Source organism: Excalfactoria chinensis, chromosome 7 (genome assembly GCF_039878825.1).
Source record: "Excalfactoria chinensis isolate bCotChi1 chromosome 7, bCotChi1.hap2, whole genome shotgun sequence".
Taxonomy (NCBI): domain Eukaryota; kingdom Metazoa; phylum Chordata; class Aves; order Galliformes; family Phasianidae; genus Excalfactoria; species Excalfactoria chinensis.
In genome coordinates, this window is record NC_092831.1 from 30270993 (window position 1) to 30285347 (window position 14355).

A 14355-nucleotide genomic window follows, 5' to 3' on the forward strand; every position below is an offset into this window, starting at 1 on the left:
ACTCCTGGATAACAGTGCAGCAGCTAACAGGTTGCAGCACAGTAACTTCTGCCTTGAGCTAAGCACAAGAGGTGAGCAGCTACATTCACAGCAGATTTGGCCTGAGCCTGGAACCATCCCTGCAGTGGTTTGTGAAACACAGGCGGCCACAGGCAAGAGCTTGGGTGCTGAAACAGACTTCTGTCACTGGCTTTGTGTGGTTACTGAGTGCAGCATCGTGCCGGCCGTAACGTGAACTCACCTCTACAGAAGATGTGTGCTTTGTGAGACAGCCAGACGCGTTAAAATCCCTGTCAGAGCAATGCTGGAAATGCGGTAGGCAGAGAGGATTTAAACAGTGCTTTATCCTACGTGTGCAGGCAGTGGCTGTCAGGAAAATGGGAAATCAGTCAGAAGATGGAGGACAACTTCATTTACAAGCGTTTATGTGCCAACAATTATTAACTAGAGGAGAGCAGGCAAACAATAAAACCTACCGCGCTGACTTAGAAAGTACTGCACTCCATGAATAATGAAACGAGCAACTGTCTACAATTGAAACCAGGGTCAATAACTTTGCTTTTAAGCCTAACTAGTAATCAATAGAAAACAATTCTATTCTCTTACATGTCTTGCTGTCCAGCTTTTTTCTTGCCTGCTCCTTCCTCCGTGTCAGGCAGTCCCACCCAAATGAAACAGCAGAGGTAAGAGGTGGGAAGTCCTGGAGAGAAAGATGCTGGCCTACAGAATCCCTCCACATCTGCTTTAGGAGATGCTTGTCCTTCTGCTCACATTTCCTCCATCCTTCCGTTTGGCCATAACTCATTTGTTGGAGCTGCTTAAAAGGAGGAAAGGAAATCTCCAGCTGTAGGGCTGACACATACGATTATCAGGTATGAGAAGTGGTTGATATTTAACAGACCTTCTCTAAAGAGCACCAAAAAAAAAGGATTACCTAGAAAAAGGTTGAGCTCTAACTGTAGATAAAAAGTCAAATTCAGATAGTCATTAGATAAAATGTGAGAGATGAAAGTGACGAAAGTACACTAATATATTACCTATGGCATAGAGCATTTGGATTGCGCTCCAACTATGATTAGGGGAAGCTGAGGTTTAAATTTATAGTATCTTTAGTTCTAAGTCTGGGGGGGGGTCATGAGATCTAATCTGAAACTTCTGACTGTCACCAGCAGAGTATAATGAGAAGGGATTAGACTGTGTGTCTGTGCACCGTGGGAGAATCCTGTGTATTCCTTGGTCTGGTTAAAGACTGCAGCTCTCAGGGATCGGAAGTGCTGTTTAGTGATTCTTTACCATACGAGATGCTCTGAGCTATGTAGTGTTTGGGAACAGCAAATGGAAATTATTTTATTAATGTTTTATTAATGATAAATATTGAAATTAGAAATGCATGAGATTATTTAGAAGTTTTGAATTATTCAGAGTCTGAGTGGCTTTCAGACATCTCCTTGGCCCCTGGTCTCTAAGCGTGTTCTGTCGGTGTTATACATTGCATCAGTGCATGTGGCTGAAAGACATGGGTATGAACCTTGTGGATTTTCATTAACCTCCACAGGGATATATATTCCGTTTCTTGCATAGAAGGAATCCTTTCTTTTACTTATTTATTAACAAGTTCTTACAACATAAACCTCATCAGTAGTTTAACTGTCTCTTCTATGTCAGGTCAAACTACCAATGCTTGCAGCAGGGTCTTTGACACAGGCCTGGTAGCTATATTGCTTAGTCTTAAAACACACTGGCACGTGCTGTATCATGTCATTATGGGCAAAGTAAACGCTGCCTTGATTTAAGTGATTTACAGATGTTTCTTTAAAGTGCTGAGATGTTCTGATACCAAGCAAAAGGTATCAAAATGTTTTGTGGCTTCAGGAGCCCCGCAGGTCTGACTTTGTTCCAGGAGCACCAACCACCACCATGCAGTGCTCGGGGCTGCCAGTTGCACGGCTGTTTCTAGAAGCTGCCTTCTAGAGTTAGGGGCCTTCTCATGAAAGTCCTCTCCTGCGGGAGGATGGAAGCTTGTCACCATGAGCCTGATCACAGCCAGCTGCTGTGCTGGGACAGTGCTGTCCTACCCGTGGGCTTCAAGCATCTCCAGGAACAGGGCATCCCAGAGAAGCTGCAGATGCCCCATCTCTGGAGGTACTCAAGGCCAGGTTGGATGGAGCCCTGGGTGAGTGGCCTGATCTGATTCTTGGCAGCCCTGCCCATGGCAGAGGGTTGGAACTACGTGATCTTTGAGGTTCCTTCCAGCCAAAGCCATTTTGTGGTCACCTGCCTGCAAATGGGATTTCCTCTCTCAGTATTTCCCTGGCACCGGGTTACTGAACTGGAGCCCCTATTTCCCTCAGCATATAAAGGAAATAAACAAAGCTTAATACCTTTGCCATAATTATGTTTTCAAAGGCTCTTTACAAAAAAATGTTTAACTTTGGCTGACCTCAGTACAGCGTCACTGGGTGAAACAGTAGGGAACAGTTGGTTTCTGTGCAGCGCAGTCTTTATTTTGGCTGGCAGTCTACTAACTCTGGGGAGTGGTAAGCTCATGCCAAGCAACGTCAGGCAGATCGTAGAGTTCTGCTGTGCCCTTGTAGAGGAAAGAGCCTGAGAAACTGCTCTGTTGATTAGTAGCAAAGCTGCATGTAGTGGGATGTGAGGCTCACCAAGATTCTCAAGCAGTTTGACTAAAGGACCCCCTCAGGTGTGGGGGAAAAGGTGGCATGTTGTCCCTCAGGTGGGGTTTTCTGCTGGCATGTTGCTGTGAAGCAGACCTGGAGGTCATGTCAGTGTGTGCTTCTTGCAGCACTTGTTCTGGCAAGGTGAGAAGATCTGGCATTTATGTAACCCAAGTCCTTTCAGGTGGTGGTTACCTGCTGTTTTTGTCTGTGTGGGGCTCTTCCTTGTTTTGCTTTCTTAGCAGCAGCAGCAGTCGCTGCAGTTAAATGGTATTTGTGCATGGATTGAGGATAGCAGCACTATCAAAACTGTTTGGAAGAAACAGTAGGGTTATATTGCATACAAAGTGTTACAGATGGCCTATAGCTCCTGTCACACACTGGGAACTGTATTCCAGGGAAGCCTGAATTCGAGTCGGACCCTGCCTGATAACTGTAGTAGATGGATGTCACTGATAAAACACATTTTACACGCACCATGAACAGATCCATTGATTTTACAGCAGGGAATTGAGCTCCCCTTTGAGCCCGCTGAGAATGGTGAACTATTTACTGCATTTCTGTGAAACACTGTTTTGACAGGTTTCTCCAGAAGTAAAGAAGCACAGGTGGAGAAAGTGCAACCCCTGGCGAGAAGCATCAACGCCGTGCAACAAGGGAGGGAGCCGCTCCCAGGTTATGAAAACATGCTGTTGAACTGACCTTTGAAGCTGCGTTTTCAAATGTACCATGGGATGCATCAAATCCAAAGATGCCTTTGCGGGATCAAACGTTATCCGTGTGGAAGGAAGCGGGGAAGGTGACGAAGGGTGCACCGGGGAGAAATCGTCGCTGATAGATGGGATGGTGAATGAGAAAGGTCCGTCGAGCGCCATAGTGCTGGACTACGCACAACGCCTCTCCCACGAGATTCTCGATCAGGCGGTGAAGCAGTGGGCAGTGACAGAGAGCAAATACAGCGACATCCCTTTCATTGAGAGCGATGTGCCCTGAGCCTGGCCCACAAGGACCGGCTTCAGTGAGCGTCTGTCTGCCAGCAGCTCGTGTTTGGTGCTGGTGCAAGTTGAGTAAGGTCAGCTGTGACCGAGCAGAGTGCTCCTCTAAATGTGTTTGCAAGGAGAGGCTGGGAAAAAAATTGCCTTTTAATCTGTATTGCTAGGAAACCCCGTGGAATGCAGTAGAACTTATTAATCAAGTGTTGTTCGTTATCAGCCCTATGATGAGTGTTGTCTGTCTTTGTGTGTGTTGAGTGATCGGAAATTAGTGTTAAAAAAGAAAATGGGGAGAATGCAACTGCCTTGCAACTGTAGGAGCGTTGCCACAGGGGCCCCAGAGATGCTTATGAGCAAAGCGTGGATTGTGCTTATGTACTGCATAAAAAATATATGGCCTGTTTGTAGGTGACGAGAATGGTACGCTTGGCAAACTTGTCTGTGTTCTGCTGAAGCGAAAGCAGGCCCTCTATGTAGCCAAGGCAGCTGCTGTTGTAACCTTCGCTCTGGTTCTCTGACCCAAGCAGGCCTACAAACCACACAATGATGAAGGCGGTGAGAAGCGTTTCAGAAAACCAAATAGTATTCAGGGAACCATATGGATTCTGATCCTGTTCAACTTCCACTCTTAATAGAACCAGTGAGAAACATTACGATATTGGTCAATAGCGCATCGTAATGAAGGTAAGAGATGCTCTGGCTTCTGCAGGCGCGTGAAGGCTATTCTCTAGAATCTTGCAGTAAGAGATTAATTACATCTAATTGCTGCGTTCAGGCCAAAGCTGTTTGCTTTGGGTTTTTTTGGTTGTTTGTTTTGTTTTTTTGGTCAGGGGGCTGTACTGATATCATGGGGCTATGGCTGCATTGCGCTGAGCTTTCAGTCCAGCATCGCACCCTCAGAACTGTTGGCCTTCGCCTTCCTTCTGCTCCCACAGGCTGAGCACATCCCCATGGGTAGAGCCATGTACACTGAGGCACAGCTGAGCTGTGGGAGCCTCAGGCCTGAGCAGAGCACAGGGCTGTCAGCGGGCCTTGGGCACCAGACTAATGTGCTGCTGCATTCAGCAGCAGTGCTGCCGAGCTCACAGCCCCACTCCTCTCTGGGGCCTGGGGCCAGACCTGCCGCTCTGCTCTCTGGGGTTGGGAGGAGGTGGAGGCAAACTGGTGTCCTGCGGCTCTGCTGCTATCTTAGGCAAAGTGAATGCCTTGTAGGAAGCTTGTGGTTTCTTTAGCACCCATTTTTTTTCCTTCTTCTGTTAAGGCCAATGTATCGGCCATGTCGTGTTTTTTTCCCTGCATCCGAGTGCTTTCCATTTCATGTTTTCATTTTGCAGAGAGGAACTGCTTTCCATACTGGCAAACACTGTTACTATTTTTAAAAGGCGCACACGGTCCTCGTGACTGATACAAGTATGAATCTGAAGCAGCGGTAAGCAGCAGAAAGAGGAGCATTTCCAGGGTTATTTTTAGCTCTCTCTCACACGTGAATTGAGAGGGAGCGCGGCTGTTCTGCAAACTTCCTGACACCAACTTAATCACTGGAAATTCAGCTGGTGGGAAGCGCGTGCAGAGGGAACGCTCAGAAGTACTTTGTAGCTCAGCACACTCTGCTGCTGGCTCTCACCGGCCAGGCCTGGACACGGGGCTGTCCACGTGCCATAGGTGGCAGTGAGTGGAAGGGCCATGCATCCTTATGGAGTTCTGCTGTGCCAACAGGCCTAATGCTAAATGGGTAATAATAATAAAAGGCTTCGTGATGTAAATGGAGTTCCATCTGCCCGCTTACCTTTAGATGAAACTATTCTACGGTCTTACAAAGCCACTTCTAGTGCAGAGTAGCCACTGACTCTTTGATTTAGCATAAGGGTACTGTGAGAGGGGGCTGGTGTGCTGTGAAATACACACGTCCTTCTGTTTGGGAGCTCAGTGTCTGTGCTTTGTGTTTTCTCTGTGGAAAACAAGCAGGGTCCAAGTGGGCACTGCATGACCGCCGACATGCTAGGAACGGTTTGGAGCACACCAACTGCAGCACAACTTTGTACCGCTGATGTTTTTGTAGCACAGCACATCCGTATGCTCAAATAAAGCGTACTGCAATATATTTTTACAAGACTTTTTGTGCAAAGTATTTTCTTGTGGACCAAATAAAATCAAAATGACCATCTGCTTATGAGACTTGTATTTGGCCAAAAAAGCGCACGTTGGAGGTGGTCTGGTTACCGTGAGCTCTGGATGGTTCCCTTTCACGTCAAGTTTGGAAGCATGCAGATATGCCCATCACTGTTTCCTCTCAGGCACAGAAGGGACAATCCCTGCAGCCCAGGGATCGTTGTTCAATGAAAGCAGCAGCTGAGAGTGATGGTGTTCATATAGAAATATTGGAATGGATGAGTTCTTCGTAAATAATAGTCATCGTTTAAGGATCTAGAAGATAATTTTAGAAGAAGGGGAAAGTCTGCTTTTCTTACAGCGCCATGGAGGGTGAGTTGTATTTTCAGAAGTTATCCCAAAGGTGTGAGCAAAACCTCTCGGCTCCTTTTCAGGATAACCCCAGGGTCTCTCTTGTAAATGTGAACAGGGTAACGTTACGTGGCAGCTGAAACGTTCCTGATTTGACTTCCCAGATCCTAGTGACAATTCTAAGTGCCATCTTGCTTCATTTTGCTCACCCCTCATTCTCTGAAAGTCAATCTAGAAGCTCACCTTGATGCTCGGATCCCCTGAACTTTGTTTCCAGGCAACAGCGTGAGGAAGGAAAGAGCCCACAGCCAGCACCAACCGGTGCTGCTGGTAACTGAAGCTGCCCGATGCTGGGAGCTCTGTAACCATTCCGTGGCTCTGATTGAATTCCTCAGTGCTGATAACTGATGGCATGGAGCAAAAGTGTTCTTTCTTTAATGTCAGTGCTTCCTCTTCCCAAACTGAGCATTTGTAACCTGTCTCCAACTGTGGGAACAAGTCAGAAGAGATACTGATGTACAATTGGCTTGAGTGTTTAAAAGCATACAACCCTCGTACTGAACAAAGGTCTGCAGCTGTGCTTTGCATACGCAATAGAAAAGCAAAATGTTGCCCCCTCCCTACAGTATGGTAGTGGTAGCAAGGGGCTCTGGTTCTATCATGTAACTTTAATTATTGTTAGCAATTTCAATGAACTTTGAGTGTTTCTTTTTTAATGAATGTTTAAATGTTGATCCCCCAGATACACTTGCAAGGATTTGTTGTGTTAAAGAACTTCATGGTCCGTGCAGCAGCAGGCATTCTGTCTGCCTCTACTCTGTATCATTGGTGCATCCTGCTGCATTCCTCCTACCCGCCCCAAGTTTCCCACCCAGCAGTCAGGGACAACTCCAGCTCAGGATGCTGCTGGGTACAAGAAGAGAAGCCAGCTGGTCTGCTGCAGCCACGTGAGTATCAGGGCTACTGCCGCTGGAACTGCTGTGGACACTCACTGCCACCAGCAGCCAACGTGCTCCTTGGCAGGCAGAGGAGGCTGGAGACGGAGATTTCTTCGCCACGGGGAGAGCAGGAAAAGCTCCAGCAATGCTTGAAATCATGAGAAGCTCATTATGCAATTCAATCAATGGCATTTTCACAAAATACATTTTACAAGCAAAGAGAAAAGTGCTCGAGGCTCTGGCACTATTATGACATTTGAAACAATGTCTGCATCACGTGGCAAGGCTGTACGCAGACCAAATGTTAAATCAATAGAACAATTCCTTGCTCTCGGACTAATAATCATATGTCAGTCTGACCTTTGATTTAAAAGAATACTAAACGCTGTGAAATTAGCATGTCTGCCACTTAACTTTGTAGCTGACTGTTTTAATGCTTTAAGTATATCTTAATTTCATTGCACAGAGAAGAATCAGAGGCCCAATCCCACTTCAACAGCCCAGCAACAGAGCCACGAGCACCGTGGGCTCCTCACCTCCCAACCATCCCCAAGCCACGCTGTTTCCCAGCAAGGTTCCCCCCAGTGGCTGAGGCCTAAAGCTGAACATTAATCACTGTTTGATAGCGGTCAGAATAACTGTTTGCCTTGGAGTCATTTTTCCCCTTGTTAACCAGAGATGTAATCATGTTGTCATTACGGCTGCGTAACAAAAGGGAATGGTACTGAATGCAAAAAATAGAGTTACAAGTCAGGCTGGGTAAGAGTCTCGTCAAACTTCACTGTGCTGTTATTAGTTTTTCTATCATAAAATGAAGCAGATGTGTAAGATGTCAATAGATGTGTAAGATGTCAATAGATGTGATCTCTACAACTTGAGATCGTTGTTTCCCAGAGGCTTAAAACAACTGTCCACAAATTCATCGCTGACCTCTTCCAGAGCAGCAGGCTTCCAGCGGGGGGACTGGTCCTTGTCGATCAGCACTGTGGAGTGGGGAGAGAAACATGAATGATCTGTTTGGGTCAGCAGCCAGTCTGACAGGTGGTCATACTGAATGACCCTAATGGTACCTCCTATGAAAGGCTTCATCTTTCTTAAATTCAAGCACTTATTATCTAACTGTTGTGAACACTCTCCTCCACTGCAATAACTTGTCTATGTTTTGTTCTTCTCCAGCCTGAGATCTCTGCACTAGAATGGAGCAGGAATTCTGGGCACTTCCGAGGTAGGCGGAGGGAAGCTCATTAAGATAAAAGTAACATGAGTGTTACAGTTACGGATTTGTTCCTGCGGTCTTTAAAGGGGAAAAAAAGGGTAGGCATGAATTTGTGCACTCAGCACAGACAGAACACTGAGATTTCTAAGTGCCTGAGATTCTATGAGCAGCTCTGAGATCCGTCTGCCTGCTCCCTCCTATGGGGGTGAGGCTGGCAGCTGCCAGCACTGCAGGGCAGAAGCAGCACCCCGCTACTGCATGCAGAAATACCATCTCTGCAAGGTCAGCACTGCGTGCAGGCCTAGCCAAGTCTGTTCAGAGTGCACAGATAGGAGGGTCGCTTCAGAGATATTGGTGCCCCCGGACTGCTGAGGCTGTAGTCACCTGGGTGTGCTCAGGTACTGACTCCAAAAGTGCCTGCCCTTCTGATGATGAAAGAACTCCAGGTCCTTGGCAGTCACCCATTCCTTAATGTATGTACTATTCTGTAAACAGAGAGCAGATACAGATACCTAAAGTGTTCAGAGACCACATCTACTGCTGTTACATGGGAAGATGCCATGCCCTGTGGGTGAGGTATGACCCTTGTATTAAATGCTTTAAGGTTTTGGCTTTTCTTCAGTAGCACAAACAAGAAACATAAGTGGAGAGATAGTTTGCAGCAGGTCCTCTGCCTGGAAGGAAACTGGGCTAAAAGAGAAATGCAACTCTGACCTCAGATCAGAGTAGGTTTAAAAACTTTCCTGTAGGCTTTTACTTCATATGCTAGCATTTTGATTAAAAATGGTTTGAAGTAGCTAAAAGCTGTTACTAAAACATGATCTCTGGCTGTAGCTGCTGAAAGACCATCTTCAAAAACTAAAATGTGATAGGCTGCATTTTAAGTTCACTTTGTGGGTAGATCCTTCTGTGGTAGACAGAGTCAACAGCTGCCTCTGAAGAGCTCGGAATTCAAAGAACAAATACATATATTCCTTTTCACTCAGTCTGGTCAGTCCCATGAATTGCCCAGCAAAGTCACTTGCAAACCAAAGCTGGGGTGCTTGGCACCTTGTTGGATAATGATTTTTAGGAGATCAGACCCAACTGCAAAAATGACAGTCAGATTCTCCTTGACTCTTAAACGAGACGAAGATCTTACTAAAAAAGCAACAAATCTGAGAACAACATATATACAACAAGCACCGAAGTGCATCCTCTCATCTTTTCCTTCCCCATTTCTGACGCAGTTAAGCCTTTGCTGCATCATCCCACGTCAGAAGGGAAGGTGCCCAACCGCTGCTCCTGCAGCTGCTTTCTTTACAGCTCTCTGTGGGATTTACAGTCTGCGCGGTGAGAAGCCATCTGCTTCTGTCCTCTGCCTGTCCCCAGATGCTTTAGTGGCACTGTGAGCTATGAATCGGGAGTTGGTTTGGTGTTCACCTGACTCCCAGCCTCTGAGGTTCGTATCTTCCCAAATTGGTTCATTTCAGGAACTGCGAAAGGTTATATGGTGATTCAGAGTATATTGTGGGAACGTTCTCTGCTAAGATATTATCCCCATTACTAAGACAGTGATAATACAGCATTACGAACAGGAAATACTCAAAGTAACCTTCACTATGCAAGTTGATTTTAAAGACAAATATACAGAGTGAGGAGGAGCTGACAATACGTACTTGAGTGCATAACTGTGTGAAAACTAAAAGCCGTGCTTCCACCTCTTATTCCTGAAGTGTTCTACAAATGTCTTTACTGTAATACAAATGTCTATACTGTAAGCTCCTCGGAGAAGAAAATGCTTTTGTTTTGTTTCATCTTGTGCTGAATAGGACATAAATAATTCCTGCAGCTCCTAACAGATGTGACATTGGGTTTGACAAACTGCGCATTGAACCAGCAGCAGAAGCAAGGGCGTCTGTCTCCTGAATGAACTTGCTGCTCTGCTCTTACTGCTACCTACCTTGACCGCTGCTGTGAAATGCTGCATTATTTAATGGTAAGCTTGCAGATGTAGCTTTATTACAGTGAGACACCTTTATTGAGAGAAATTTTTGACGTAGCCAGTAGCAGTCTCTGTTGTAACTATATTCTATGCTAATACTTGTTAGTGACTTTCAGCCTTGCTTGCTGTGTGGCAGCTCTACCGCTTGGCACAGAAGGGACCAGCTTAGCAATCACTACTCTCAATGTTAAATATGCTCAGAACTTTCCCAGTGCCCTCCTGAAACTTCACAGCACAGTGTTAGGTGGTGGATACAAACCTTAAGGACAGTGAGCTCACAATGGAAACACTGTAGCTGTTAGCTTGTACCAAATGAAACCCTTTGACCAAGAAAAGCCAAAATAAAGCAAGCTGGCAAGCGTTCTTGGGCTGTTGCTGCATAGGCTTCTATCTCCAGAGGTTAACACAACAGTGAGGTGGCAGATGATTTAGTTTGGGTAACCTTTGGTATGTGCACTTACCTGCTCGAACCCCTTCATAGAAGTCATGGCCTCTCTGAAAGACAAAGGATCAAGCTGTAACAAGATAAACTACTGATCCCATCTTTCCTTTTCCCACTTGTGTCTGGCATGAAAGTTCTCAGGACTCAGTCAGTGAATTTCTACTACTATTTCATAGTCATACTTTCTTCATTAAGAAGTTACACAATCTGCTTAAACACAGCCAGAACTCCTAACATCCATCTCTTGTTGATCAAGCAGCTTTTATGCAGTAGAAGCCCTCTCTGCACTGCAGCTCATGGCTGTTCCTCAAGAGTTCTAGGCGGTGAGTGTGCAGGACCAAGAGTTCTGTGTGTGCTCACCTTCTGGAATGCTGTATGTATTCTGCACACTTGGAATGCTTTGCAGTTCAAAAGAATCCTGGAAATATCCAACTCTTTTTGAAGAGCAAACTTAACATTTAAATCCCTAAAGATGTTATACTGGTAATGGAGCAACAACACCATTCTCAGGAAGCACCTAGTGAAGATACCAGCAGGCACTCAAACGTAGCAGAATTGGGTACACCACATTCTCACACACATCTTTATTTAAAGTGTCTACTTTAAATAGGACTCACTGACATGCATAAAAATGTTCTGTTAAGATAATGTGACATCCAACTGGGAGCTGCAGGTGATGTGCTCAGGTCATCCAGTTAGCAGCTCTGTTCTGCTGGAAGAACTCCCTGCTCAGCTGTTCCCACAGTGCCCAGCCCCGGCCACAAGTAGCACTGAAGTCTCTTTTCTTTAACATATTGCAGCTATCCTGAAAGGCAGCGCCCCAACCCTGGCTGCAGACACAGCTCTCAGCTTCCTACTTACCATGCACGCCTGGCTCAGTCTGTACTCCATCGTGAACACCTGCTGTAAACTCAAGGAGGCACCTTCTCTGAGTTGTCTGAGAGTCAGCTTTAGGGATGTAGGCGACATCTTATTAATAGTCTGGGGAAGAGATGAACGATTATTTCCATTCTTTGTATGTAACACATAAACTTTGTTTGACAGAATAGCAAGGTAATGCTATCAAGGTTAGCCACAAACTTTAAGTGTTTGCTTTATGCCATCAGCAATATAACAAGAAAATCTTGGGAAGAGGGAAAATGACACAAAAGATATCAAATCCAGATGCATGTCTGCACAAGCTTCTTGTATGGCATCAGCAGACAGCACAGTAATTCAGCCCTACCCTGCTCTGCTGATGGGAAGCCCAGAGGTCTTCCTTCTTCTGACAGAGCTACGGGCTATAAATATTACACACAGACAGGATCTGTCTAAGGCATACAAACAAATGCTGTAAATCTGGCTCTCACGACTGTCCTTCAATTAACAGCGTGCCAGTAAACAGTAGAGGAGGTGGGGAGGAGGACAAAAACCTGCTTAATGAAACAGTACTTAGCTTCAAAGGCTTCCGCTCTGTTGAGGAAAGAAGCTAAATGTTATGGTTGCCGATCTGTGGTTCATTACTCTAAACGTGCCTCCTTCCCTTCTTCTCCTGCAAACCCAACTAAAACCTCTTTATTACCCACAGCATAGCAGACATTTCCAGTTAATTAGGACATTTTTACCACTCTGCTGAGAAGTGGCAGATGGTAAGATTTGCCTCTTTCTATTATTTTCATTGTAGACATTAGACTCCTTACCCACAGACTGGAATGGCAGCTTTCCAGTCATCAACATCAACATTTTTCTGGCTCCCAATTACTCTTCATCCCTCTCCAGACAGCAGCTCATACAGCAGTGACCCATTTAGCCCAGTTAAGCTGGAAAGCATGTGATTACTGTACAAGCAGGACGCTGTGGAATTGAGACTTAAAAGCATCGGTTCTGTTCTCCTTGATGCTTGTTGACCATAAGAAGGAACCGATCCTGGTAAAGTTAACAAGTAGCATCTTTTCAGCAGATAAAGAACGTTTAATTACGTCTCAGATGTGTAGTGATTCTTAACAGGACTCCTTTCTTCCCTTCATGCATGCCTGCTGGATTTACTCTTGAACTGGGTCTTTTCTCCTTTGCTTGGTTTCTAGCTCGGTCTTCTATATCATAATGTGTTTGCTCAGACCAAGCCAAGTGGTGTGCAGAGGGAAACACCATGCTTCCCTAGATGAAATGAGGGGGAAAGAACTGAAAAGGGGAAGGTTAACTTAACTAGTCATGCGCACGCAGCACTGCCTATCTCGGCATATCAATGAGGCTGGAGGTGGTAGAGACGCTGCTACAAATCAAGCTGAACGAAGAGGAATAAGGGAAGAAAATGGGTAGGTGGTAATGCAGAAAAATGAGTCAGTGTATGGCTATAAATAAATCCCCTGTACAAAGAGGAGGAGGAGACTGGTGCTTGGGAACAGACCTGAAAAGGAGACGGGATAGGCTGGTGTGGGAGAGGGAGTACTGAAATGCAAAGGAGTTGTCATACAAGTATTTGACATCTATGCTAGTATCTCTGAGACCATCTTGATTTCAGTGTTAACGAACCTGAAAGCTACAAAGCTGGATTTGCAACATATCTGAGTTCCAATAAGATACTACCAGAAGATGACCAAAGTGGGTCTGACTCAGTGAAGTCTCTTACAAGAAAAACAGCTGGACAATCTTTGTCCCCGAGGCCATTACAGTTTCTGACCTGAACCGGAGCTGCTGAGGGTCCCTGGGGAAAGCTTGCTGTAAGTTAAAACAAACAGAAACCCCAGAGGTCCAGTGCGTCACCTGTCCTGCAATAGGTGAAGACATTCATCACTTACTGTCTGAAATACCAAAGCATTTGTTGGTCTGCACTGAACAATGAACTCTGGATAAGTTCTGACAAAAGGAGCTCTAGCCAAAGCATCGCTGGAAAGCTGCTCAGGGGCTGATTTGTCACGTACTTGTCTGTAACAGTGCAAGTGCTTCTTTTCTTCAATTCACTGCTACCAGGAAACCATCCAGCTTCATCCCCGCCATCTACCTCACCCACCTACCACACACTCATTTAGAGATTCAGGGATTGGTGTCTGCATCCCTGTCAGCATGGTGTCTGTTCCTTCTTGCAGTCTCTGCAGTGTTCTGCATGCTGCACTGGAACTCCTTCACTAACAATGAAGGAGATCAGAAGCTGCACTGACCTGCCCCCCCCCCCCCCCCCCCAAAAAAGCTCTATGAAAGCATCGTGTGAAAAGCAACTCAGATGTGCTGCTTTGCAGATTCTGATCCCACTTAGCACTTTTGGTTGGATGAAGTAATTAGTTCACTGTGACTGGCTTAACAACTTTACATGCTCCCTATCTGTGCAGTCCATTTTAGTATCAGACAGGTGGAAGCCCAGCAAGCAGGCACCTTTGGAAAGTAAAAAACAGTGCTGTAGTGTGAACAGAAGAGGATATCCTAGGGATGGCACAGCTCACTGCATACGTGGATTACACCAGAAGCAGTAATTCCACCTTATGAATGCTCAGAAATATGTATACTATATCCAAGGTGTGGATATGCTGGTGAGTATCTCCAAATTGAGCTTTCGGTTGTAGCCTGTTCAATAAGCTTGCTAATGCATATTGAAAGAAATACTCAGCAGGAAAAAAGAGACAGAGTAAACATTCCTACTTCTGAATCCTTCCTGGTCTCTGCATTTAACAGCAA

The 14355-nt window shown here is 45.6% G+C and overlaps 1 protein-coding gene across 2 annotated transcripts in view; it reads right to left on the bottom strand.

The window, feature by feature from the left end:
• Positions 1-3320: 3320 nt before the first annotated feature.
• The window catches only part of HIBCH (3-hydroxyisobutyryl-CoA hydrolase), a 34740-nt gene continuing 23705 nt past the window's right edge, over positions 3321-14355 (bottom strand). For both annotated transcript variants that reach the window (XM_072341724.1, XM_072341725.1), the window contains 3 exons: positions 11569-11688; positions 10727-10760; positions 3321-8048 (listed from right to left, as the gene is read on the bottom strand). In XM_072341724.1, the coding sequence (XP_072197825.1) occupies positions 7933-8048; positions 10727-10760; positions 11569-11688 (270 nt within the window). In that variant the 3' untranslated portion in view covers positions 3321-7932. The remainder of the gene's footprint in view (positions 8049-10726; positions 10761-11568; positions 11689-14355) is intronic.